General features: G+C 39.2%; 2 protein-coding genes across 4 annotated transcripts; one reads left to right on the top strand and one right to left on the bottom strand.

The window, feature by feature from the left end:
• Window positions 1–814: 814 nt before the first annotated feature.
• On the top strand, window positions 815–18,173 carry COPB2 (COPI coat complex subunit beta 2). Of its 2 annotated transcripts, none has more exons than XM_069792055.1 (22): window positions 815–947; window positions 2,668–2,805; window positions 3,427–3,513; window positions 5,045–5,171; window positions 6,258–6,406; window positions 7,561–7,707; window positions 9,531–9,630; window positions 9,767–9,909; window positions 10,127–10,326; window positions 10,924–11,034; window positions 11,332–11,420; window positions 11,501–11,607; window positions 11,903–12,046; window positions 12,745–12,875; window positions 13,162–13,369; window positions 13,566–13,676; window positions 14,473–14,687; window positions 14,972–15,064; window positions 15,144–15,324; window positions 15,460–15,528; window positions 17,296–17,382; window positions 17,830–18,173. In XM_069792055.1, the coding sequence occupies exons 1-22, from the start codon at window positions 945–947 to the stop codon at window positions 17,923–17,925; spliced, it is 2,736 nt and encodes a 911-aa protein (XP_069648156.1). In that variant the 5' UTR covers window positions 815–944; the 3' UTR covers window positions 17,926–18,173. The 2 variants fall into 2 exon arrangements, with proteins under 2 accessions (XP_069648156.1, XP_069648155.1); XM_069792054.1 differs by having other exon boundaries at window positions 17,293–17,382.
• A 449-nt stretch (window positions 18,174–18,622) lies between these two features.
• Window positions 18,623–25,203, bottom strand: MRPS22 (mitochondrial ribosomal protein S22). Of its 2 annotated transcripts, none has more exons than XM_069792056.1 (8): window positions 24,837–25,203; window positions 24,381–24,535; window positions 23,461–23,625; window positions 22,097–22,240; window positions 21,503–21,586; window positions 20,387–20,532; window positions 19,073–19,181; window positions 18,623–18,801 (listed from the first exon to the last, which is right to left on the bottom strand). In XM_069792056.1, the coding sequence occupies exons 1-8, from the start codon at window positions 25,186–25,188 to the stop codon at window positions 18,709–18,711; spliced, it is 1,248 nt and encodes a 415-aa protein (XP_069648157.1). In that variant the 5' UTR covers window positions 25,189–25,203; the 3' UTR covers window positions 18,623–18,708. The 2 variants fall into 2 exon arrangements, with proteins under 2 accessions (XP_069648157.1, XP_069648159.1); XM_069792058.1 differs by having other exon boundaries at window positions 24,841–24,974.
• Between the last annotated feature and the right edge of the window lie 2,699 nt (window positions 25,204–27,902).

Genomic DNA, 27,902 nt, shown 5'->3' with positions numbered 1-27,902 from the left:
CCTTCTTATTGTGTTAGAGGATAGAGCACACAGGGCTCCAAATCCCCAGGTGAACACTTGTGTCAAAAGGAGTATTTTCTTTAACTGAATCCCGGTGAATATATCCTCTCTTTTATATAATGAAATGTGGGGGCTGCAATTTTCAATTAAAGACGGAACTTCAATCTGGCAGCAGCGCTAGGAGAAATTTTCTCAACAGTGGTTCCTTGTGCTTTGATGCTTCCCAAAATCTCACATTCCCCATAACATTTTTACTAGATGCTGTTTGGGCTTGTAGTATCTGTAGCTTTAGCTGACAAAAAGATTAAGGGGAGAAATGTGTCACACAGCCTTTCACGCCTGCAAGCTCTGCAGGACTGACTGGGCTCTCGTCTTTCTTACTGAGTGAGAGAAGCAAGCCGGGCTCCTTCCAGGGGCTTGCTTCAGGGCCCTGCCACGCTCACCACCAAGGGCCTGGCCCCCCTGACCAACGTCGCCATTACGCAGGCCGAGAGACCATGCTGAGCAGGCACAGGCGATCAGAGGACGCTTCTCTAGGCCACTCGCAACCAGGCAGAGCCCAGTAGCTCTCCACCGCCACTCTCTAATCGGCAAGTCCGAGACGGCACGAAGGGCTGTGGCTGGGGACACTGACAGCCTCGCCTCAGCTGCCGCCACGCGCAGCGGGAGAGCCCTGACGACCGCCCGGACGGGAAGGGGCGCCCGCTGCCACGCAGGGCAACTACAACTCCCAGCCTGCCCCACGAGGCGCAGCCGCGGCGCCGTCGACTACATATCCCGGCATCCTACGGCGGCGTCTCGCTCTCGCGAGGCCCGGGAGCTCCCGGCGCCGCTCTCGCGAGAGCGGCGGGTCCGGAAGCTCCACGTCGGAGGGTCGGGCCGGAGCCTGCCCGGGGCGCAGGGATACCTCAGCCGTTGGCGCTGCCGCGGGGCGACGCGGGGCCATGGTGAGTTCGGGGGCCGCTGCGTGAGCGAGACCCGCCTGCCCGGGCAGCGCGGCGGGTCGGGGGTCCGGCCCCGGGGGCCCGGCCCGGCGCGGAGCGGAGAGGGCGGCGGATCCGCGCGGGGAGGGTGGGGGAGCTGCACCGGTGGGTGACCGGCTGCAGCGGGGCTGGCCGAGCGCACTGCCCGCAGGCCCCTGGTGCAGGAGGCTTGAAATTATCGGTCCCGAGCTGTTTTTACGCGGCCCCAGTGAGGTAGCCCAGCCTTGCACCGCGCAGCTGCTGCGCCGGCCGGCTCCCCCCGCGCCCCCAGAAAAACAGGGCGGCTGGGCGTGAAGCGAAGAGCCAGAGGCCTTGCAGGGGCGAGGGCCTGAGCAGCCGCCCCGCCAGGACGAGCCGGGAGCCCGGCCGGGACGTGGCGGGGCCCTCCCGAGCACCGCTGGCCCTGCCTAAGGGAGCTGGGTTTGGCTCTGGGCAGGGCAAGCCAGGGATGTCCGTGCAGGGTCTTCTTGCTCTGTTTCACCCGGGCTTCCCGAAGAAGTCGTACTGGTATTCTGCGATTAAAGTTAAATAACTTAAGAAGAAGAAAGCACTTGAAAGTCCCCTAGCACCGTTCTCCTTCAAGTCACAGAGCAGATCCCTTGGGCTGTGTTACCAGCGTGGTATTCATCAGACAGACTTAGCAGCTGTCACTGTGTTTTGAGTACGTATTGCAGTTAACCTCTTAGATCAGCTATAGTCAGGCCCTTAGTAGCAGTAGGTAAGAGCAGTTCCAAGGATAAGCACAGAATCACGTGCAGTTATCTTGCCTACTCTAGTATTTGTGGTAGGAGAAATAAACCACAAATTCATTCTCTACTGTCAGATGGCATGTCTGTGAGTTATGGGTACTATATGGTAGCTAGGTATCTTTTTCTCCTTGCAGTGTCTAACATATGTAACTGCAGGTTTTGTTAATTTTATTCTGCTACTAAACACGTGCAGCATTCTTTGATCAGATATTACCCATTAAGTTATCTGAGATAAAATGTCAGCAGCGTTAAGTGAGCCCAACAGTCTTTGAGTGCCTAAACAAACCTACGAGGCCTCAAATATTTTAAAAAGTCCCTTTGCTATACTTAATGGCTTTTAAGTACTGTGGCTTTACATCGCCAGTGATGAAAGTGGAAGGTCAAAGCTCTCTATAAGGGAAAGACTTAAACGTTTCCCTCCCCCCAGTTTTTACAACATAGTGTTCCATACTAAAACTTAATGTTGGAATTGTGAATGGAAATACGTTTATAATGGGCAAATGATTTTGTGTTCCGTTGTGATAACTGGCTTTTCCACCTGTTTTTTCTGGTGAAGTAGTAGGAAGATTCATTTTCTATCATTTGTATTAGAAGCAAATTCTCTTTGCTTTGCTTCAGTAGTTCAGGGACACCAGGAAGATGTGCAGTGCATCTTTTTTTTGACTCTTCTGGAGACACTTTTACAATATGAAAAAATTCTGAATTTCACAAAAGTAAATTATGTGGACCCACTGCCATTGGTGGGGATGTGATGTTTCCAGAAACCCCTACAAAAATAAATAAGCAGATGGACAGAAAAGAGTAGTAGTCTTCTGTCTGCCTGAGAAGCAGGATTGACTCCTTTTATTTTAAGGTTTAACTTCAGCTTTCCTTCTTCCATTCTGTGCCAGTTTTATGTTGAATAACTTGGTATTCTCAATTCGTTTCCTCTCTAGCCTCTCCGACTTGATATAAAACGGAAACTAACAGCTCGGTCTGACCGGGTGAAGAGTGTAGACTTGCATCCCACAGAACCATGGATGTTGGCTAGCCTTTACAATGGCAGTGTCTGTGTTTGGAACCATGAAACACAGGTGATGATTTTGGTTATCCTTTATTATGAAATCTTCATAACTGACAGATATATAAATTCTATTTTTCAATATTAGATATAGAAGAAGAATCTTAAATAACTGCAACTAATTGACTGTACCCTCCCCTGTCTTATTACAAAAGTCACTATAATAATAGACAAGGAGTATCTTTACCTGTGACTTTAATGATATTTCATTTCCTATAAATTTATTTTTCAAGAATTATCTCCTTTGTGAATTCCTTGCAAACTAAGACCTCTCCTTCTGAAAGATTAGATGCCTCTGTCTTGTACCTGCCATCTGCATTTGTGAAGGTTGTACGAACTGTTAGACCTCTACCTGTCTATCAAGTATAGTTGAAATTGGACAGGAGCTCCAAAAATACTTGGAAGTGGGGTTTGGTTAAGCATGAAGGGGAAATATAAAGGTGATGTTAAAAGAACAGAACAGGCAAGTATATCCTTTCTTGGACAGGTATGTTCTTTTTAAAAAAAGTGTGCATATAATGTAGGATTCTTGGAGAGTTGCCAAAGGCCACATACTGGACACTGTTAAGATAAAGAGCTGATTTTAAAACTGATGTTTTCTCCAGTGCTATAAACTTATTATTTTTATTTTTAGACTCTGGTGAAGACTTTTGAAGTGTGTGACTTGCCAGTGAGAGCTGCCAAATTTGTGGCAAGAAAGAACTGGGTTGTTACAGGAGCTGTAAGCTATTGTCATCTTGTGATTTCAATATGCAGTAGTACTTTCTCTAATTTATTTTCATGCCATTCCTTTGTACATCGTACAATAATATGACTTGATATGAATTTGTAGAAGAGAAAGGAATACTTCAGTACAGTTTCCCAGATAATTTCTCCTTTAAGTAAGCTTAGAAAATTAAAATTTTCATTTCAAAGGAGAGCAACTTAATATGGTGGTTAATTCTGCATGTAGTGCAAGGTAGATCTAGATTCAACATCTGCTGTCAACTGCAACACACGCAGCACCCAATTTTGACTAAATATTAGTAGTGCTACTTTAACTAAGTTGAAATTACTGACTGTCCTAGGTAAGATGACTTAGAAGTTACTTTCTACTGGTGATCTTGGTTATGTTAAAAATAAATTTTCTAGAGTTTTACTCACATCTAGAAAAATACTCTTGCTTTTATTCAATGAGTCTGCTTTGAGAGGAAGAGTTTTATTCTAATCTTGGTAACACATTTTTTCTCGATGGAGTGAATGTGTTTTGTCTAAATTGAGGTAATGTCTAAAATTTTTTGTCTCAATTTTTTTTCTAGTCTTCTGCCCTATACACAGAGTAAAAAATTTCTTGTCATTTTATTGTCTTACGTTGCCATGACCCACTTACTTCAAGTGTGCATAAGTTAGCACTGTTTCCCAAGAAGTACGACACTGCCTCTTTGGCAGCACAAAAGTTCAAACAGCTGCATGGGAACTGGATTAGTAACTGATGAAAGTTAGTCTCTATTTTTATCAACTTAATTTCACGTGGATCAGTTTCTTGATCTGATTCAGTGTGCAGCTGTATTTGTTCTAGCTTTCCCAAGGGAGGCTGCAATGCAGTAGCAACAAATGGTAAGGAAGGGGCAAGACAGCTGCTTTCAGCAACAGGGCCAAGTCTTAGTGACTATGAAAATGTGACATTAGTCATTGCTTATTCTATGTGTCCTATGTTCACTACGCTGACAGGCTGGTCTCAAAAGAACATACTTGTGCTTTTCTGCCATTCTGAAGAGTGTTTTCTGTAGGTGTTGCTGCTTAAACAGGCATGTGTGTCAAAGAGGAAAAGAGAGTAGAAAAGTAAATGCTTTGGATAAAACAAGTAGTGTAGAGTTTATTACTAACTTTCATTTACTGCATTAACACCATTGTAAAATTTATGTTGGAGAACCTTGCTTTTCATATAAAGCATTAATAATTTTAAAAGTATTTTTGCACTTTCCTTGATTTTAATCAAAAGACTATTTTAAATACATCTTTTAAAAATGACATTTTAGTTGAAGTTTTTTCCATTTCATAAATGCCTTGGAATAGGATTGGGTAATTTATAGACTTCTGAATCAAAGTATAATTTGTATCATTAGTCATGTACAGAAAATACATTTTCTTAAACATTTTGTTGTTAGAGGCTCTTCAGTGGTGGAATGTTTTTTCTAGCTACCCTGCATTGAATATAAGGTGTATTATACAGGGAGTCCTATTTTAATGGTGGTTTTTCTTCCCTTTCATAGGATGACATGCAAATTAGAGTTTTTAATTATAACACCTTGGAAAGAGTTCACATGTTTGAAGCACATTCAGATTACATCCGTTGTATTGCTGTGCATCCCACACAGCCTTTCATACTGACAAGCAGTGGTAAGAGTTCTTTGGTATATTTTTACATATAACCAGCTGGTTTTAGGCTTCTGTTTTGTGTCTAGTGAGGGATTGCATGTTTTTTTCCTTTTCCTGCTGAAACAGGAATCCTTGAGCAGGTAACCAACATAACAGTTGCCATTTCATGTTACTTCTTTGCCAGATGCATTTGTGGGGTTTTTTAGTGGAATATCAACTGTACTTACAATTTAAAATATAATAGCTTATGTTCTTGTCAGAGAAGACCGAAGAACCTTGTTGTTTAATATCTGCCAGAAGAAAGGTTCATATATGTGGTAACTAGCTGTTATTTGAGAGTTTGCCACACTGAAGTCTGGTTTTTAAAAAATTAGGTAATAGTTTGGAGTGTGTTTTCAGCTGGCAATCTGACTTGAAGCAACAGATAACGTTGATCTCTTTTCCCAAAATACTACCGAGTTCTCTGTTATTTGAGGTGATGTATGTTACTTAGGGATGGAAGATCACAGCATCCCAACAGACCTTGCCCAGGAACATCTACATCGTGCTACTCAGTCCTTTTCACTCCTGGAAACCTTACTAATGCAGTCAGAGCTCTGCAAGAATGCAGAGAGCCTTGTGAGTGAGAAGCACCATATATTTCTGTGTTTTGCTGTTGAAGCTAATACACTTACACTTGAAATAAAGGTACTAGGAAGTCAGCTTGGTTGTCTCAGCTTCCTTAGTGCTCATCAGAGTAGGTGCTGCAGAAGAAAGCACGGGTCCAATTCCTTAATATCTGCCCAGCATTTTAAGATTAGTAATTCAATACCTTATATCAATTCTTAATCTCCCTTTTTAAGACAAATGTATTTCTTAGTTTTATCACCATTTTACTGGACAATCTTTTTGAGAAATTCATAGTCCCTGTGGTCCTGCAGGGAAGAACCAGTAATCTTACAGATGAAAAATATATTGAGTATTAGCAGTGCCCCCTTTTAAGGGGGAAGGGATGAGTGAGCCTTTAACTTAAAGTGATTAAAGATTATGAAGTTTAAGAAGGTATGTATCAGAATATATTAAACTAACTGAAGCTTGGTTTTGGTGTTTTTTGGTTTTTTTTTTCAGATGACATGCTCATTAAACTCTGGGACTGGGATAAAAAATGGTCTTGTTCTCAGGTGTTTGAAGGACACACCCATTATGTCATGCAGATTGTCATAAACCCAAAAGACAATAATCAGTTTGCCAGTGCCTCTTTGGATAGGACAATCAAGGTAGAGAAACTGTGTTTTGGGGGTTTTTTTAGTCCTTAAGTAATTATCAGGCAGAGTACATAAAATAATAATATTGTATGGACAATGGGTCAGAATTCTTAAAAGCAGGTGCAATAACTGAATTTTTATTAAACAAAGACCTGAATGTTGGTCAAGTTACTATGTACCTACTAAGTAATTCAGTAAATTTACAAGATTACCTGCCACCTCTAATCATTGAAATGTGGTTCTCTAAACTTTGTGCTGCATTTCCATTTGGACTGGACAGAAATATTGGGGAGGAGCAATGGTTATACTGTCAATGAGTAGCTTGGGAGAACTGAAACTATATATATAATGGGTAAAGCCTTTAGCTGTGTACACTTAAAAAATAAAATAGTAAAGGTGTTTCTCCCATTATTTTCGTGTCCTTGGCTGTCTGTCTATTGGATTGTTTCCAAAGGTGTCTTCAACCTTCTTGTGGTAGACTCAGATGAGTCTCACTTGCTGTGAAACTATTACTGGATATCTGGGACAATAGATTTACAGCCATCTGAGCAGTGAGACTTCCTCACATTCCCTATAAATTATCAGTATATTGGTTGTAAAAAGCCAGTTTTGATTTCATACGTCCTCAGATGTTGAGATTAGGTGCATATAAATGTTGATTTGATGTGATAATCATGGGAAAGTAGCAGTATATCTACAACTTGACTTCATTCGTCTTGAGTCCTCATTTAGCATGAGATTTGTCATTCATTTAAAGTAACTGGAAAAATAAAATTCAGGACACAGTTGAGGGCAACCCATGTATGTACAAATAGTTGATTGCTTTTTCTAGGTCTTAGTTAATTTCATAAACAGAACTACTTCTTACAAATAGTGTCATATATTGTTTTATGTCCTTAAAAAAAAAAAAAGGTGAAAGAAACCAATTCCATTGTTTTGAGGTGTGAGCACAGGGTGTGCAACTCAGCATGTTACTTCTGTTTATTTGAGGATTGGTAGTTTGATAAACAGTTGTGTAGGTTCTTCACCTAAGAAAACAACTGTGTCTTTGGAATTGTAAAGTACATCTGAATACCTACTGTGACCTAGATGCAAAAGATCGATAACTACATAGGTTGGGGGTTTTGCTGTTTTGTTTTGGTTTTGTTTTTGTTTTCCCTGGGAAGGTGTGGCAGCTTGGCTCCTCTTCACCCAACTTTACTTTGGAAGGCCATGAGAAGGGAGTAAACTGCATTGACTATTACAGTGGAGGAGACAAGCCATATCTCATTTCAGGTGCAGATGACCGGTTGGTTAAGATCTGGGACTACCAGGTATGTGTTCAATTTGTCACAAACTTTTGTGCAGACTGCCATAGCAAAAACATTATTGAAGTAATAGAAAAAGAGGGAAAGGACTTGAGTACACCAACAGATTTTCCTCATTTTTCCTTGGAAAAAGGAATTGTGGGGGGAAATATTTCATGCCACATTTTTCATTTAAAAAAACCCCACAACTTTCTTAACACTTGAGAAAACCTGCTGTGAATTTAAATTATATCAAAGTTAATTTGTAGAATTAAATTTGACAAAGTTTCTGTTATTAGCATTAGGGTTTTTTCTTGTAATGTGTAATCCCTGCCCTTTTGAACACCTTTTTTTGTGGTTTAAGGTGCTCCTTTTCTACGTTCAAATGTAAATATTGTTCGTGTATGTCGTGGTTTAACCCCAGCCAGCAACTAAGCACCATGCAGCCGCTCACTCACTTCCCCCCCACCCAGTGGGATGGTGGAGAAAATCGGGAGAAGAAGTAAAACTCGTGGGTTGAGATAAGAACAATTTAATAGAACAGAAAAGAAGAAACTAATAATGATAACACTAATAAAATGACAACAGTAGTAATAAAGGATTTGAATGTACAAATGATGCGCAGGGCAATTGCTCACCACCCGCCAACCGACACCCAGCCAGTCCCCGAGCGGTGATTCCCTGCCCCCCCTTTCCAGTTCCTAAACTAGATGGGATGTCACATGGTATGGAATACACTGTTGGCCAGTTTGGGTCAGGTGCCCTGGCTGGGCATGAGAAGCTGAAAAATCCTTGACTCTAGTCTAAACACTACTGAGCAACAACTGAAAACATCGGTGTTATCAACATTCTTCACATACTGAACTCAAAACATAGCACTGTACCAGCTACTAGGAAGACAGTTAACTCTATCCCAGCTGAAACCAGGATAGTGTATCAACTCTTTCCATCCTTTCATTTCTCATTAATTTTTTTCATTTTTTCTTTGTTCCCTCTCTCCTTTTTCATCCTAGGCACATTTACACAGGCATATGTCTGCATGCACATGCATGCATGTGCTTTTCTACTTGACAGTTTGCAGGGGTCATGAGGTGACTTGTTTGAATGCTCTAAAGGAAAGAGAGGTTGAATCCAGGGATTCAGTTCTGTTGCTGGAACATAGAGCTCATAAGATCTTCCTGTGTGCAAGTGTGTGGATGGCCAGAAGGGCAAGACAAAATTTGTTAGATAGTACTTTCTGGTTTATAAAAGCACATTGCTCTAGAGTAAATCCAAGCTCAGAAGTTAAAGCTAGCTTTGTTAATTTAAGCATGCACTGTGGTAATGACTGTTACATAACAGTGCTTGAAACTTTGCCACCATGCACAGTTGTATATGTCACTTACGTAGTCTAATCTTAGTCTCAAGCAGAGTAGGCTTTTCTTTCACAACTGTGTGAATGAACATTCTTAAAGACAATATTAGATCTGTCTTCATCTGTAATTAGATTCAGATAGATGTTTTGTGATTTTTTTTCAGAGAACTCAGCTTTCTATCTCGCTTTAATGTGCTGTGCTATGTAGCTCTGAGAAAGCATATCTTCTACGCAGAAACTCATCTGAAAATAGAGGGAAAACAACTTTGTCAAGAGAAATAAATACTTCTGGGGAGGAGAGATTAGCTCAATACAGTCATAGCTTTAACATGTCTAATGCTGTTTGAGCATCTTGGAAATGTTGCTGGAAGAAAAGAAATATGTTTTCAGATAAATTTTGGATTTGGGAGATTATTTTTTTTTAAGAGATAAAGGTATAAATGTAGCAATGTGTTTATTATCTGTACCTGTACTTCCGATTTTTTTTTTCCCCCAGAATAAAACCTGTGTACAAACATTGGAAGGACATGCTCAAAATGTGTCGTGTGTCAGCTTCCATCCTGAATTGCCTATCATTATCACAGGCTCAGAAGATGGTAATTTTGTATTTTCTGATATATAAAGGACGGGAAGAACTTATGGGAGAACTCTTCTTGTGGTGTGGCTACACACCTTCTGCCCTTGCATTGAGAGAAGAGATAAAAGCCATGTATGTCTTTCTTTTTCCTTTAGGAACTGTGCGCATTTGGCATTCAAGCACTTACCGCTTGGAAAGTACCCTCAACTATGGTATGGAGAGAGTGTGGTGTGTGGCCAGTTTAAGAGGATCCAATAATGTGGCTTTGGGATATGATGAAGGCAGCATTATTGTTAAGGTACAGTTAATGATTTGAAATGAGAAATGGTGATTCATCACTGTCCTCTGTACAGAGCAGCTTCTGATTCTGTGATAGTATGTAAAATACTGAAAATTTGGCATTTTAATTGGCATTTTTAGACAGAGACAGGGTATTTCACTAGATATGTTCAACTGAAAAGAAAATCAAGAATGTATTTTCTCCATCTGCTAAATTCTTATGCTACACTTCCTAGCTTGGTCGTGAAGAACCTGCCATGTCCATGGATGCAAATGGAAAAATTATTTGGGCTAAACATTCAGAAGTCCAACAGGCTAACTTGAAAGCTATGGGAGATGCTGAAATCAAAGATGGAGAAAGATTGCCACTGGCTGTAAAGGACATGGGAAGCTGTGAAATCTATCCTCAGACAATTCAGCACAACCCTAATGGACGGTAATAGAGTTTTAGAACAAAATACTTGAACATTTCTGATTTCTCCTTTTTTTTTTTTTTTCTTTTATATTGGAAAACCTTTTGAATGGAAAAAAAAATAGTTGCATGTGTGCTGGTGGCTGGTGGAGAACAGGTGTATCAGAGCCAGGCACTGTAAAAATCAGAGTAATGGATGAGCTTCCTGTGTAAGAACTCACAGCTTAAACAGAGAATTTGGACACTGTAGGTAGGGGAAGAAGTATGCAAACAAAATGTATAATGTAATAGCAGCAAGCCACATTCTTTTATCACTTCTTTTGAATTGTTTTTTGTTAACAGATAAGCTAAATTAAAAGAAAAGGAAAAGGGATACAAGGTACAAGAGCTGCTCAGAGGAGACCAGAAGGAAGAGGGAATAGCAAGTAGCTAGCAACACGATGCAGAGAAAAATCCAGTTCTGTGACATTTTTGGAATATACAAAGCTCTTTTATTCTGTCTGCATTCACAGTGATTATATTGGGCTAGGGGCCTTTAACTTTTCAGATAATTTCTCTACTTGATCATGCCTATTGAACTGAACACAGGTATCTGACAAATGCATCTTTCTCATGCTCTAGGTTTGTAGTAGTGTGTGGTGATGGTGAATACATCATCTACACAGCTATGGCTTTGAGAAACAAGAGCTTTGGTTCTGCACAGGAGTTCGTATGGGCACATGATTCTTCAGAGTAAGTGTTGCAGATTTTTTTCTTTTGTATTAACTTAAATTTGCTGCTGCTAGTTTTCAGGCTGTACAAACGGTAAAATGGCCTGAAGACCTGTGTGGGTAATGAATTTTCATTAACTGTCCTGCTTTAAAATTTTCAATTTTTAGCACTCCGCTAATTTTTTAAGATAAATCAAACGCAGTTGTTTTGTAGCAGCTTACCATTTTGGTAATTTGCTACTTCGGAAGCTGAATAAGTTGTGGGTTTTGTTTTGGTGTTTTTTTGGTTTTTTGTTTTTTTTTACAATGCAATCTCTAGGTATGCAATCAGGGAGAGCAACAGCCTTGTAAAGATATTTAAAAATTTCAAAGAGAAGAAGTCATTCAAACCTGATTTTGGAGCAGAAGGTAAGTATTTACTTTTAAAATAGATATGTTGGGGCATTTTTTGCACAATGTGGATTTTTTCCACCTTTATTTTCTTGCAGGCATCTATGGTGGCTTCCTGTTGGGGGTCAGATCCGTTAATGGTTTGGCATTCTATGACTGGGAGAACACAGAATTGATTCGCAGAATTGAAATTCAGCCCAAACATGTAAGTTTCTGGATGGGACTGAGATACTCACCTGTCTGTGTTTACTAATTTATTTATTTTTTACTAGACTGCTGATTTTCTTGAATGAAGCCAAGCTGTCAACCATAAAATAATAACTTCCTAAGTTTCTCTCAGTCATGTAGCAGAAGGGGAAAAAAAAAAATCCCTGTGTGTGTTGGCTTCTCAGGTCCTAAAGCTTCTGTTAGAGTCAGTATGTTTTAACCTTAATTTATACCATCTCCTCTCTTAACCTGGTGTCTCTAAAACAGTGCTGTTATTGATTCTGATGATACAGATTTTCTGGTCTGACTCGGGTGAGCTTGTCTGCATTGCTACAGAAGAGTCATTCTTCATTTTGAAATACCTATCAGAAAAAGTTGCAGCAGCCCAAGAAACACATGAAGGTGTCACTGAAGATGGAATTGAAGATGCTTTTGAGGTACCTTCTATTTAAAAAAAAAAGGAATAGGATTAGAGATCATGTAAGCAAGTCTCCCCAGAGTATAGCAAATTTAGTCCTTAACATAGTCCTATTAAATTTTAGTTTCCAGAACATCGAGTACCACACAGTATACATCTGCTTGAGGAATGCTGTTAATCATTTTATTTGGGTTCCCTGGGGAAAGTATCCTTGTTTGAATCCCAGCATGACAGACCTTGATGCCTGTGTTTCTCTTGAGACATCTGTTTAATATTCTTACAGTCATAGAGGTTATTTTTAAAACATGCTTTTGGGTAGTATGTTTCCATAGATTAAACTTCTGCGATTTTCAAGTTTTGAAATGTTACTGAAGTTTGAGAAGTGAAAAAACCTCACGCTGTGAAGTGTCAGAAACAAAAATTTCAGAAGACAAGCTGTCTTTGATTGTCTTGCTTAATGCTTGCTTTGGTGCTTGTTTCCTAGATTTATAAATGGTTTAGTTAAGAATGAAGGTAGACATTTCATATATTACAGTGTTTATGTAAAATTAAAAGCATTATTTACGTACTTCCAGTCTCTATCTAAACTTATTTTTGCAACTTGCCCAACTATTTACTTAAGTATAGAATATTAAATTTAATTTGAAAATGCAATAGTCTTACTGCTATCTAAAAGTACCTTTTTGTATATCTAATTAAATCAAACTTAATTTGCAGGTTCTTGGTGAGATTCAGGAGATTGTGAAAACAGGCTTGTGGGTAGGCGACTGCTTTATTTACACCAGTTCTGTGAACAGACTCAACTACTATGTTGGAGGAGAAATTGTCACTATTGCCCATTTAGACAGGTAAGTTGCTGCATCTGGTTATAAGTGTTAAAGGTTCTTTCAATGAAGTTAGGACAAGGCGAAGCTTCCCACCTGCTTGCTGTGCATTACTACTTTTTCTTACATAGCATGCTAACGTATGTTCTGAGGCAGTAATGTAATCTTGGAAGTTATGTGAAAGTGTACATAGAGTAAAAGTTGAATTTTTCATGTGAGTATTCTTGCTACCGTAAGAACTATTGAATTTTTTTTATAGACTATTTGGTAGTGGATCTATTTAACATTAATATCCTTTGTTTTGTTTCAGAACAATGTATCTTCTGGGTTATATCCCTAAGGACAACCGACTTTATTTGGGTGATAAAGAGCTAAACATTGTTAGCTACTCTTTGCTGGTCTCAGTGCTTGAATATCAAACTGCTGTGATGAGAAGAGATTTCAGTATGGCTGACAAAGTTCTTCCCACAATTCCAAAGGAACAAAGAACCAGAGTTGCACATTTTCTTGAAAAACAGGCAAGAAAACTATTTCTTAGTTATCAAAAACTTAAATAAATCTGTTTATTCACATTTCTAATTGAGTTTGCTAAGCAAAACCCAGTCATGTTATCTGAGAATACTGTGACCTTCTGTTTAGAGGGGGGTTGTTAGAGCATCTAGGATGCTGTTTCACCTGACAGATCACAGCTTTACTTTCAGACTTTTATTTTAGGGCTTCAAACAACAAGCTCTTGCAGTATCTACAGATCCGGAGCATCGTTTTGAACTTGCTCTTCAACTTGGAGAATTAAAAATAGCTTATCAGCTTGCAGTGGAAGCAGAGGTAAACATACAAATTTTGGTGATTCATACTAATTCTGAGTATTAGCATGAATCTAAGAGTCCCTGTAAGAAAAGACAATGGTATGTGGGGATGCAGTACAGCTCCCTGAACACTATATAAATGCCTCAGACTTCCTCAGTGAAGCTCTTCTGCCTGTAATTCAAAGGAATCTCAGCTGTGGGATGAGGACAGAAGAATTTTGTCTGATCAGAAAGCTGCAGGAACTCCTGGAGGATACAAAACTTGAACCAAAAAGCAAGCCTTAGTCTCCAATATTTAACAGTGAGAGGAGGAATGACAGGGCTGAAGCCTTTGTTCCAGCCTTGGCAAACATAGATTGATCACAGGCAGTGATTGTCCCATATCTGTTATTCAGATAATTGATCTCACAGTTCCTGTTGTAAAATAATGAAGTTAGTGATAAGGAATGTTAGACACAAATGCCTTTCTTACATTCTGAAGGTTAACTTGGGAGCTTTAAGAGATTCTTACTGTTTGAATTTCCAAAGTTATTTCTACCTCCTCCCTCCATGTTTAATGAAAAACTGTTTATTTTATGTAATGGTATAGCTGTGTAATGATCTGCATTTAACACCACTGTGGGATGCTGTGAAGCTGCAGCAATCATACTATCTCAAAGAGAAGACAAGTGTAATGATGGGATACAGTACCTTCACAAGTAAACTTACATTTTCATATTCAATGCTATGAAAATCTTTAAATGCTGTTCAGAAATGAGAGGGTTATTTTGTGTTGTTTTTTTTTTCTTTCATTCTCTCTCCCCTTCTGTGATTAGTCAGAACAGAAATGGAAGCAACTTGCTGAGCTTGCCATTAGTAAATGCCAGTTTGGCTTAGCCCAGGAGTGTCTCCACCATGCACAAGACTACGGCGGACTACTGCTCCTGGCTACAGCTTCAGGAAATGCTAACATGGTGAATAAGTTAGCCGAAGGAGCAGAAAAAGATGGCAAGAACAATGTTGCATTTATGAGCTACTTCTTGCAGGGAAAGTAAGTAGCAAGCAAGAGATTCAGATTGGTATGTTCTTGCTTTCCCAAGTGCAAAGAACTTCAGGTTCTTCAGATGGTTAACTACAGCTAATGTAAAACTTAATGGAGAAAGATTCTGGCAGGTACCTCTTCAGAAAAGCTGATTCTGTTTTACGATGGCTGCTACTTTTAAAATCTGAAATGAAAGGACTTTAAATAAATGTAATAGAATAAACAGCTCATCTAATCTAAAAATTTGTCTTGATCAAATTTACTGGTTAAAATCACATTTTGAAATCTTTTAGGCTTGATTCATGTTTGGAACTCCTGATTAAAACCGGGCGTCTCCCAGAAGCTGCTTTTCTTGCACGGACATATTTGCCAAGCCAAGTTTCAAGGTAATTTCAAAGCATACACAAAGCATGCATAGTGGTGTCAAAATTAGCTGTATATAACAAACATGGTTTGCATCTCCAGGGTTGTTAAACTGTGGCGGGAGAATCTCTCTAAAGTCAATCAAAAAGCTGCTGAGTCCCTTGCTGATCCTACAGAATATGAAAATCTTTTTCCTGGCTTAAAGGAAGCTTTTGTTGCTGAAGAGTATGTTAAACAGAGTCTTCCTGACATGCGGCCAGCCAGGGAATACCCCCTTGTCACTGTAAGTATGAAGTGGGCATTCTTATTGTCCCTAGAAGAAAAACATTTGGTGCTGTGTAAAATCACCTTTAAGCAAGTCAGTGCAACTTAAACATTCTATGAACATGTTTTGGTGTTTTGGGGTTTTTTCTTTTAGCCAAATGAAGAAAGAAACTTACTTGAAGAAGCAAAAGGATTTGAGCCTTCTGGAGTAATGGCATCTCAGGTCAGTGTTACTACTAAATGATGAATTCTAAGAAAGAGGCAACTTTGCTATTGTACGGTAACATCTACCCTGGATAATATTTCACCAATAACGGACAAATTATTGCTCTTACTGGCTTGAGTGTAAGCCCTGCAGTTGAGTTCCATGTTCTTTTGCCTCAGACTGTTCTTAATCTACTTTTGTAACTACGAATGACTTCTTGACTGTAAAATTATTTCTTTTGTGTGGTTACTTATCTTACTACGAATGACTTCTTGACTGTAAAATTATTTCTTTTGTGTGGTTACTTATCTTGGGTCATCTTTAGTTAGTGTAATTGTAGAGTCTTACCATTGAATTCATCCTGTAGAAAAAAACATTTCAATTGCACATACAAACACTGCCTTAACTGCTGCTAGTTTTCTAAAAGCTGGAGTCGGAAACTGGAAACTTGTGCATATTAGAGCAATTAAAAATGCTTTATATTCTTTCCTAGTGTGCCTGGTTATGGAATAAGACTATTTCATAACCAACTGACTAGGAATCCTGCTCAATTACTTGAAAATATGTTCTAATCAATATCTGAAGTAACTCAAACTGATTTTTTTTTTTTTTTTTTTTACTACCTCAGTTGTCCAAGTATTATGCAGAAAACACATGACTTCCATTTAAGGTATAAGCATACAGATTGAAACAAACACTTAAAATGCTTTTCGGAGCTTAAACAGGGGATGCCAACTTCTAATTCTTGCTCATGTCAAATACACTTTACATTTGAACATGAAAATCAGAATGTGGGAGTTCCTTAAAGACGATTATCTTGGCACAGCTCTTTCAGGCTATAAACTTCTAAAAACTGCAGTGGAAACTGAGGGAGAAACAAAATCACAATGCTCCTTTCTGTCTCTGTATTTTTACCTTGGAGGAGATGCACTACAGAACTTCATTGACATTTTAGAGGATTTAGCTTACTTTCAAGTAGCTTTAGTGACTATTTGCTTCTTGTGTATCAAAGCAAGTATCACTAAAGCAAAATCAAAGTTGTGTGCACATTTGTTAAAGAAGATATAGAAATAGCATTGCAAAAGTTACCTGAAACAAATTAGAACTAGCTTGCATTAGAAGCTGAAACCAAGACCACTAATGCTGGATGCATGTCTCTGCATTCAGTTAATGATTGCATAGAAGTCCTTAAACAACAGTTGTGTCTTCCAGCTGAGGCTGAATATGGGAGGTTTTGTAGGAGATAATTATATAATTAATCTAAATAGAGTCAATTAAATAGGACCATTGCTTCAGTAATGGTACTAACTGATAAATTACCTTTATAGTGAACTTGTGCAGCAGTGAAGAGAGCAGGATAAGTGTTAAACCATTGTAGGGTATGGAACACAGAGCCCAGCAACAGTACTAAGATTTACCACCTTTGCTGAAACTGCTGTGACAGTCTCAAGTAACCTAATCTCTTTACCGCTGAGGACCTTGAAAATCACTTACCTTCTAACAGCACTTTAGTATTTGAAAGTAACTGATACTTTCTGAAGGTTGTTTTCATTGTATCAGTTCCATCAACACCCCTTTAAATAAACTGGGTGCGGAAACAGTAGTCTCCAGAGAAGTGAGGGCCAGAATGCTTACTGGCTGTGAAGATGTGTCTCAAGAATTACTAAAGGAAACTTTGAAAGAGAATCAGCGGGAGAGGGCATTTATGGGTCTGGTGGCGTTTACCTGCTTTTATTGAAAGAATTTAAATTCAAAAGAACTTAAGGATCTCTATTTCATCAGAAGGCTGAAGAACCAGTTCCATCTCCAAAACAAGACGTGATGAAGACAGTTTTGCAGAATTCTGATCTACTTCCAACAAGAGATCAAAAGGTACTGAAATATTTTTATGAAGGGAAGTACAAGTGCTAAATGCATTTTACATTAAAGACTTCAACTAATAATGTGATTAAAGTGACATTTTCCAGTAGCTTAGTTTAATAGACCCAGACAGCTTAGAACCAGTACAGCGTATGGATCCCTTCCTGTTGTAGGCAGCAGCTGTACACAGTAATACAGACTGGTTCCTAGAAGGAACAAAGGGTGAAGTCCAAACTTAGTGGGTCAGATCATGGTAAAAAGTTGCAACTCTTGAGAGGTGCTTTCTTACTAGGAAGGCAGCTTCTCTCTACAGCTTATTTTAATGTTTATGTTCTACCTGACTGCCTCAGCTTGGTGTTTTGTAGAATGTGCAAATACATCATACAGAATCGTACATCATACAAGCTGGCTAACGTAATCATATCAGTATCCCCTTAATCTAGTCTTTTCCTTTCCTAGACGCTGCTGGATTTGGAAGATGACTTGGATAACTTGGATCTGGAGGATATTGATACCACAGATATCAATCTGGATGAAGAGATCTTAGATGAGTGAACATACTTTTTAGATAACCAAATCATTTACTCCAAACAATGTAATGAAGTTCTGTGGACTATGTGCTCCAAGTTAATTTGATTTTTATACTGCAAGTGGACCATGTACATGTAGAAAGAAGGGTAGACCCAGCAACCGTACAAAAAGAATCAGCTGCCAGTATGTTGAAATTCAAGATGTAGGCCTGCTCTACTACATACTAAAAAATGTTTTATCAAGCAATTCAATAAACCTTCTTAAACATTCTATTCCTTCATTCTCCATTTAGTAGTAATTCTACTGTTCTTAACCCAGCTTCAATAGTGTGTATTGCAAACATTTGAAACAGGAGCATAGCAGCCAAGCATTAGTATTTTAACCTGATTCTTCTCAGCATATACACTTAGGTGTATGACTACTTTTTCACTGTGCTATTTAGCTTGTATCTGTTAACAATCAGGTATTCTTCTAGACAAAACTTTTAGCTAAAAGATCTAACAGAACAGCTGTCCAGACCCTACACTTATTTCAGTAAGTAAAATGAATTGTGGGCAATTCTTTAGCTTTGAGATGCAAGAGTAAAGAAATTAAACTCAGGGTATACTGTCACCTCAAAACAAGTCATGATGACTGCTATAAGCTTGTTTACAGAACTTTTGAAAATAACAAGCTGCTGTAGTGATTCTTACATGTTTCAGTAAAAAAATTTCCAGAATAGTCAGTTGTTTGAAGTATTTATTGTGGAGTCCTGTACAGAGAATGTTTGTAAACAGACTTAAAACTTAGGCTGAACTAAGGTTTATTTCATGAAGCTGTAGAAGTAGCCATTGCTTCTTCATAAGCCTGGAGGGCCAACTGTATATAACCTTCTTTCTGTGATTCAGTTTTCACAAATACCTGCAAACAGGGCAGGAGAGAGATTAATGTACAATTAAGAGCATAGTTGTATAATAAGATTTCATCATTCCAGTGGTAGATCAGCCACCTATAACTGAAATCCTGGTGCAGCTATATATAGTTTAAAAAAAACCACAACCTGGCATGCACAACAGTTCTGGTTAAGTATCTGCTGCTTAAGGTAAGGAGAAATTTAGACTACTAAATAAGCTTCTGCTGTTTAAAAGCATTCTCTTCTGTAGTTAAGTAGCCTTGAAGTAGAAAAGCATACCTTGATCAGATCAACTCCTTGAAGTTTCTCTTCTTTAGCTTCTTTTGCTGATTGACATTCAGGATGAACCATATGATACAGTGTAATTAAACTTGTAGTGTCATCCAGCCTGAACAAATAAACGCCCATTTGCAGCAATTACTTTCTCTTAATACTTAAGAGTATTTGGAGAAAGTGTACTTTTGTGGTATACTTTGCACACCACAGGCTTTCATAAACTTCTGCTTTCACTGAGTATACAGTCATTAGAATATACAGCTAAACAGGCATCCCATCATCTATTGCAATGGCAACCTGTTCATGAGAAGATCAGAAGCACGTGAACACCAAGGTGCACCAGGTAAGGTATGTAAATTTATCCATACTGCAGTTTAAGCCTGATGTACTGTTCAGCAGTAATAAAGCTGAAATCTCTCTGTAAAATACAGTTAATTACCCAGTAACAAGTATTTAGTGGAACAACTCTGCCAAAGAGAAACTTAATTGACTGCAGTAACTAGCATGTTTTACAGGAGTAGTATTAGAAATCTTGTGACACCTAGCCCTCAAGCTGAATTTAAAACTGTAACAGGTGTTTTACATAAATGTAAACATAAGCCAAAAGTGGGCAGGTGGCAAATAAAGATGCTCCAAACTATGGTAATACAAATTGTCCAGATATTTGAATTTTCCCTTTAACCATTTGATTCCAAAACTGGACCTTCCCTGTATTTCTTCATGTCCCCAGGTTTAAAAGTAAGATCTGACCACCTGTTAAAAGTTTCTGTCTTCCAACAGTAAGAAATGAATGCCACCATCACTGCAACTTGGAGTTCTAATTCTACAGATTTCTCCTATCTCTAGTGACATTTTGAACAATTAAATATTGTTTACTTCAGGGAGTTTTGAGTAAGTTTAGCACCTTATCTTATAAAAATCCATCTATTTTAAATGAAAGTGTATCTACCTGTTCCTAAGCTATTTAGGAATTGCTCTAAAACCCGGAGTGTGTCAATCTTAAAAGCCAAAACTGAGCTTAGTAGTATGAAATTGTTAGGCTTTAAGATCAGTGCTGGAAGTGTACTGACAATTACATGGGAAACAAAAACCCAACTACAAAAGGCTAGTTTCTGCAGAAACCTAGTTTAATACCCTACAACTTCATGGACTGTAGTTGGTACTTCAATTCAGCATCTGTATAGCTAAAAGTTACAGCTAGCCTAAAATTTCAAGCAAATGAAAACTTACAGAAATACTGTTTTTATTTTCAAACAATAGTACTTGTTTTCTCTTTGTTTAGATAAGCAGAATTAATAAGTGACAAACACCACTTACAAGTCTCTGTGGATCATATCTATTAGTAAGCCATCTGTTTTCTTTTTGTTTACTAGATACCACACCATTCCTCCAAAGTGTCTTGTTGAACGGAGCAGATCATATTTGGCATGTTTCTCAATGTCATCGTATGTCTGATGATGAACCTATACACACAAAAGGATTCAGTTTCATTAGCATAACTGGAGCTTGATGACAGTTTCTCCCCTCTATCTTTCACTTAGCTGTTAATCTATTTTCAGACCTCCCTGAAGTGCAGTAGTAAGCCACAGGCTGAACCATGCTACTTTAGCTTTATACATGTTATAATTCAGGGTAACACTGGGATAACCCAGTTCATAATACTTAAGCACAGACATCTTTTATGTTAAGAGAAAGCTAAATACTAGCTACGTACTGAAAAGGGGGGGGGGCAGGGGAAGGACATAACCTCTGAACCTTCATTTCATTGCTGTCAAGTTGTAATCTATTTAAGGAGAAAAACGCTAAAGAGGTGAAATTTTACTTTGAAGAAGATGTATTTAAAAAATTGCCTAACAGAAATTAAATTCTCAGTGATTTTAGAAATTTTTACAGAGAAGTAACATCTTAAAGGCAAGTGTAGACTAACATATTCAGCAATAATTACAGTTACTAAATTTTAATGTTTCAGCTAAAAGTATATTTTTTTTGTACCTGGTCTTTGTCAAAAATAATATTGTGTACAGTGCTCTCAGGTGCACTTCATCAGTTATCCAACTTCATCAGTATCTACCTGGTCGTTCCAAATCTTAACACAGCAGTTAGTGTGACTTTAGTAGCACAGCTCTGGTTGTGGCCAGTTATGGGCCTTATCAATTCTGGTTTGATACCAAAAATACCTATATAAAGACTCTTTTTATGCATCTGTAGTTCTTTCTGTACTATTGAAAATTACTTAACAAAATCCTGGTTTACTTTTCTGCAAGAAAAAAAAACCCTCATCACAAGTGGAACAGGTAATCTATATGGGGAGAAAAAGAACAGATATGAACAACACCTTTGATCCTCCGATAATACTTATGTTTACAAAACAAACCCTGAAGTTCTTCACTAATACTATGGCATTTTTATGAGAAAAATGAAAAGTGAACTCACTCTGATATAGTCAGGTGAATCTGGCTCAAATTGAGCAATGCACATGTTAAGGATATCTTCATGACGGTTTTGCTGAAACACAGTCTAAAACAACAGAAACGCAGTCTAAAACAACAGGTCAAATTCAGGAACGGAGTCTATCATACCATTCCAGCTCTCCAAAATGAAAACAGCAGCCACATCATTTCTGTTCTGGGCAACCCTTACAGTGAGCATCCCCTTAATCACGAGATAAAATGGATAAAAGTACAGTAACTGCCTTGATGATATTAATATAGTGTTTCTTGATGTTTGTTTCTGAAACACCAGTTCACATTTTCAGATTAAGTATACAATTTCATCAATGCATGACAATTAAATATGGATTTCTAGTATTTACACCTAGCCAGGATTACCTGTCCCTAGCCTGGAACTTACTACAAGTATTTTAACTAAAGTTACAATGATAAGCAATTGTTCAAAACAGAATTAAAGCAGCTTAAAACATACAAGCAGACTGGCTTATTCAGAGCTACTGTGTCCAAACAGCACAGTTTCGATATCAGAGCACAATTAAGTAAAAATGATCAGTTTTCAAAACTAGAAAGATACTACCACAAGGTGTTCATCCTTGAATATGACTGGGGGAATAACTCTGCGCCCTTCTTTTGGGAAGAATATCTGTATCATTCTGTCTCGTTCTTCCCAGGTTGCTTTGCGTAAAACACCGTTTGGTTCTCTAACTACAATGAAACGTTCCTGAAAATAAGGTAAAAAAAAAAAAAAAAAGAGCATTATCTCCCAAACTCATCTCTCTTTGTTGCCAGAACCATTGTAAAAAAGCTTTTTATTTGGCCAAGTCCTTCTATATGCAAACTCACATTAATAATACCAGTTTCTAACTGATTGTTTCTATGTGCTAGATTAATCACTTCTCCCTTGGTGTCTGCTAAAGTGCTACACTTGCAACTTAATTTTACTGTATGACATAACCATGCATGTACCTACACTAAAAGCAGCAGCTCTGTGATATTTAGACATGTAACATAACTAATACCCTGAGAAAGGAGTTAGCGTTGCTGCTGGCATGATTTTATGCATTAAATAATACATACTAAATTAAGAACCCAAGTGTCTGGTACTTTTTTAACTTTGTTTCAGAGGTAGGTGCTAGAGTCAAGTAAGGGCAAGTGCAAAACAAAAAATACAACAAATAAAACAATATACTCAGATCTGTTCACAAGCATATTTGATTTAGACCTGCAGAGAGGAAAGTTTGTTGGGACGAGGAAGTTTTCAATGCATTGAGGCAGAAGAACAAATAGCAGGTTCCTGGACAGAGCTCTCAGATGGAGTAATAGATGGAAAACTTGGCAATTCATTTCACAGGGACATCACTATATGCATGTTTGAACCATGGAGACTTCTTAGAATCATAACTATTGTTAAGAATTTTTCCAGCCTCTTACTGCTGGTACTTAAGACAATCTAGATGTTTCATTATTCAAAGAAATCTTTATCCCTATACTCCACAGTTCTATTTGACAACTCTTTCTTCACAGCTTTCCTGTGAATTCATTTATCATTTACTCAGCTTTCCACCAGATCTTTACAACTGCAAAGCAGCTCCATCTTTTCATCCATGCATAGTATTAAGTAATCTAATTCCACAGAAAGCTTTTAGAAGTATGGAAGAACTCAGCATTCCTAGCAAATCACAAGCATCTGCTTTAAAAATAATTAACTAACTATCGCACAGCTTCCCCTCCCCATGCCTGCTTTTGAGCACTGGAATATAATTTATCAGTTAGAAGCAAACATTTGGAAATATATGTCTTTGTATTGCCTTGTACCAGACTGAATTTACAACTCCTCAGCCTTCTTGCAAACTGCTTTAACTACATTTTATTAAAACCTAAAGCTTATTTTGAAATTAAGAATGAAAAGCTCTTAAAATAAATTAATACATTGTTACTTACACGATGTGGAATTGAGTGAGTTAAATCTGTAAACACATATTTTGTACTTTCAGTTCCTTCAAGGAATTTGTCTTCTGCTAAGACATCATCAATTGGCTCTCGTTCATTCAAAACAGGGGGCATGATTAGTTTTTCTTTAGCTTCCTCAATGGCTTTTCTTGTGGCCTTGGAAAAAAAAAAAAAGTAGTTTAATTTTACAATTAAAAAAAATCATCCTATTGGAAAGCTAACATACAATTTTGGGACAAATATTTTCGTTTAGAGAGAAATTTTAAAAACTTTTTTCCTTCTGCAGTTGAGAAGCAGCGAGACACTAATTCAATCTCCAGGTAGGTGAATCGCATGTGAACAATATACCACTACAGTAACTCGGGTAAATTGCTGGAGCAAGTTTCAAAACTAAAATCTACATACACTAGTGCAAACACCAAGTTTATTTCACATATTTTTCCACAGTAGGTTTCCCCCAAACCATAAACCACAATCAACAGTTTATATGAAGCTGTGATTGTGGTTACAGAAGAACTGGCTTAAGTCAGGCCCCTTTGTCATCCTGGACCACGGTCAGACAACAGGAAAAAAACGCAGTCAAAGGACTCCCAGGGCTAGAATTTAAATATCAGATAAAACCATTTAACACAATTGGGAAACATAAGGAAAGGGGATAATAATGAGAAACTGTCACTCAAGAAAAAAAGCATCCAATTCCCTTCCATATTCCGCAAAAATTGAGAAAAATTGGATAAATATAACTATTTAAAGTGAAGAAACACTGACTCACGCTAATTTATGAAATGACCTGAAACAAAGTGAAGAAACCGAAATGCTTTCAGCAGCAGCATTAAAGGAAGCAGAAACGTGGACTGTCACAGACTTTGCTAAAACCAAAACTTACTTCAAAACGAAGCAGAGCAGCCTACCTCATCCAGCTGAGCTTCTGTCATTAGCTTGTACTTGGGCGGTTTAAGCTCCTTTTTCACCGGCCTAAAAACCTTCTGCAGGTTGAGCCCCGTCATTTTGTAGAGCAGATTTTGAACCGCTTCATCCGCAAAGGAAGGCTTGGCGGCTTTTCCTCCTACAGGAGGATTTCACAGGCTGTTAACCTAGTTGGTGGGGAAGCCGCCGCCTGCGCGGAGGACGAGGGCGGAGAGGAGGCGGTCACGGTCACGCCACCCCCTCCCCTCACGCGACGGCCCCGCGGCAGCCCCCCAGGCCGCCCCCCGCCCTCGCCGAGCCCCACAGCGCTGCCCTCCCCTCCCTCGCGGCCCCCCTGGGGGCTGCAGGCGCCCACCACGAAGGGCGCGGGCGGCTAACCGGGCGCTTGCAGCCTACGAGACAAGGCCGGGCGGGGGGATCCCCTCCGCGCCCCCTCTCACCTACCGTCCGCGGCCCCCGCGTCCTGCCCGAGACACCGCCGCGCGCGCCAGGCCCACAGCGCTCGCGCCACGCGCGACAGCCGCGCGGGCGCCACCGCAGAGCCCCACGCCCCGAGCGCCGCCATCTTACACATGCCCCGTCCCACCCCGACGACGGCAATGGCGACGGCGCGCGCGCGCCGGTGGCCTCTGGAGGCTCGCCGGGAAATGGAGTCTCCCTTCGCCTCAGTGGCCTGTCAGAGTGGAGCCGCGGGGGGAGCGGCGGCCTGGGGCGATGAGCCCGCCTCAGTGGGAAAGAAACGCGGTCTCCCGGGCCTTTTCCCTGAGGGAAAAGGCAAGAAACCGCTCCCATTGTGTTTGTGTTGTTAAAACGCTGCTGAGGCGGAGGGGAGGGCCAGGTTAGGGCGGGAACCCGTTCTGGGAGCAAAGGGGATGGCCGGCTCCTTCAGCAGGGAAGGGGCCGGAGCAGGGCTCCAGTCTGGCAGGTTTCCTTGCTTAGTGGGGAGACAAAGTAGTAGGAAAAAAGAGGAAATGAGACCACCTTGCACACTGCCGCCATCAAACCACCGGTAAACTGCAACTGCTAAGGGATCAGGAAAGGTGCGAGGCGGTAGGTGGGTGCAACTTTATCAGCAGCTGCCTGGTCTGATAACCCTCTTGTCGGTCAGCCGTCGGCGCATGCAGCTACCTGCCATGGTTCATGGGCAGTCTGCCCGAGAGGGAGAAATACTGTGGTAATTTATACAAAATCAAAAACGTCATGTGAAGCGCTCTGCTAATTTGGCACTTGCATGGTGACTGAAAGGGCTGTCAGGTTGTCGGGTAGCACATTTTCCATCTGGCCCATAATTTGGGGAACTCCAGAGGACACAGCAAGTAAACCATGAGGATTCATGCCTGAAAGTACTACCTGAGAAGTACTCGTGCCTCTTCAGTGCGCTGGTTTCCTCAGTCTGGTAAAAGGAGTCGCTGCCATTGGTGGTGATGAGTTTAGTTTTCTCACGTTTGGGGAGATTTAGCATTTTTGTAAAGGAGAGAAAATAAATAACAGTATTCAAGCATAAAACCAAAATTAAATTTTATAGCCAATAGATACAGCAGATCAGATCTAATGGCTGTGAAGAGGGGGTATGAGAGTTAAAACTGGTATGTTTTTTCATTAAAACAATAACTGACTTCTTGTAACTGAGTCTATTTCAACAGGTTGAAACTTTATTATTAATTGAAGTTTATTTTCTCTAGCTGGTCTGTGTATTCTATTGTGAATTTCAGTCTTACAGACTCTGGTTAGGGGTGTATGAAGCAGAAAAAAAAACTATTATCAGCAGGCAAGTCTCTGTACAGCGGCCCTGAATGTTTCAAATTTTACAACGTTCAAAGCCACACGTTGATGCAAGCTGGCTGGCGATTTCCTGTTGAAACAGGAAATATTTCATCTCCATGAGGGAAGATATGGAAACACAAGTAATGTGCTTAAATTCTGGACATTTCCAGTTGTTTTGAAGTTTAGGGGGTTGTTTGTTGCTTTGCCAAATCAAAGTCTAAATTATGTTACTTTTGAAAATGGAGATTGAAGTCTTGGAGAAAAAGAAGATTTTATAGCATATATTGGTTTTCATTAGAATAAAGTTAAGCATCAGATGAAGATTATATTTGTTTCTAATAATAGATCTTCATTGTGGTGGGAAGTATTCCTATTTTCCTCAGTTTTATTCAATAATCAAACGCATGTGCTGGGTTGCATTTTATATTCAAGCTTTTCAATATCCTGGCCTTTGCATTGTTAGAAAGGTTGCAGGAGGGCATGCTCTTCTCACATTTTTATTGGTACAATTAAGTTGAAATCATTAAGAATTGAAGAGTACAAATGAACCCTTAATATTATTTTAATGTAATGTTGTGCTTAATTTATTAAATAATTCTAAGAAGATTAAAAATAATTTTGAGGGAAAGGAGAAGATGTTGTTTTTCAATTCTTGCTCAGAAGATCTCTGCAGTGAGAGCTATACCCTATAAGGGAATTGGGAAGTTATTTGGCGACTTGCCTAAAAGCCACTTCAGACCTGTTCATGAATTTGGATGGCAAGCCAACATCCATTTTAATTCACAGAAGTGCTTAGAAAAACAACAGAGTTTATTAGGCTATATCCAGGAGGGGTTAAATTCACATTCATTCTGTACTGGAGTAGTAACAGCTGGTGTGAGGATTAGCCTTTTGGCCGGTGGGATGAAAGGAAATATTAACTAACTATACTGTAGATGGAAGTATAGCAGGTTAACATAATTTATTAAATAATATCAAGTTTATATTTATTTTGGATAGGTTGATTATATTTTATTTATGGTTTATATTTGTACTGAAGTAACCATTTTAAGTAGGATGTTTTGTATTGGTATACTTAAAAATACAACACCATCTTGAAGAATCGGTGGTGTGAAAATTGGTAATGAAACAAAGAATCTTTCTTAGCTTTTGTTACTATTTTGAATTTTGAAAATTACCATCATCTGATGACAGGTGGATGTCCCTTGTGAAACATATTGGTGGTCTAAGTCTGGATTCTATTGGAAGAGTGTCAATACAAATTCACCTCCACAATTGGCATTAGTTTCCTTTTTGTTGGTAGTTTCAGGAGGGCAAAAGGATCAGGTGGCTGCTGGGAGTGAACCAGTTTGGTTAACATCTCGGGGAGAGAGAAGGCAAAAGGGGGGTTTAGGAGCTTGCATTGTCGCATTGCCTATTTAACTGATAAATTAAGGGGCTGTAGTTTTACCACGCTTTCTGAATAATAAATGTCAAATTAGTAGTAAGAAGTTGTTAGGAAGGAAAAAATAGTTAGTTATTGGAAAAAAATACAGTGAAAAATACAAAATATAAGGTTTGGTAACTGTGTCCAGCTGCTGTAAGGAGAAACAGAGTGAACCCAGTAAGGCTGTGTGCATGTCCACAGTTGATGACGTGACCTTTTTAAAATTAATGGTTGGTTCTCTTGTTCCTGATAAGAAAGAATCTGGCGGTTCTGTGGAACATTTTTCTGAGGGACACAATGGACCGGGTTGGAAGCT

This window comes from Haliaeetus albicilla, chromosome 9, assembly GCF_947461875.1.
Source record: "Haliaeetus albicilla chromosome 9, bHalAlb1.1, whole genome shotgun sequence".
NCBI lineage: Eukaryota > Metazoa > Chordata > Aves > Accipitriformes > Accipitridae > Haliaeetus > Haliaeetus albicilla.
The sequence above is the reverse complement of the archived record's forward strand: the minus strand, read 5'-3'. Positions and strand labels throughout refer to the sequence as shown.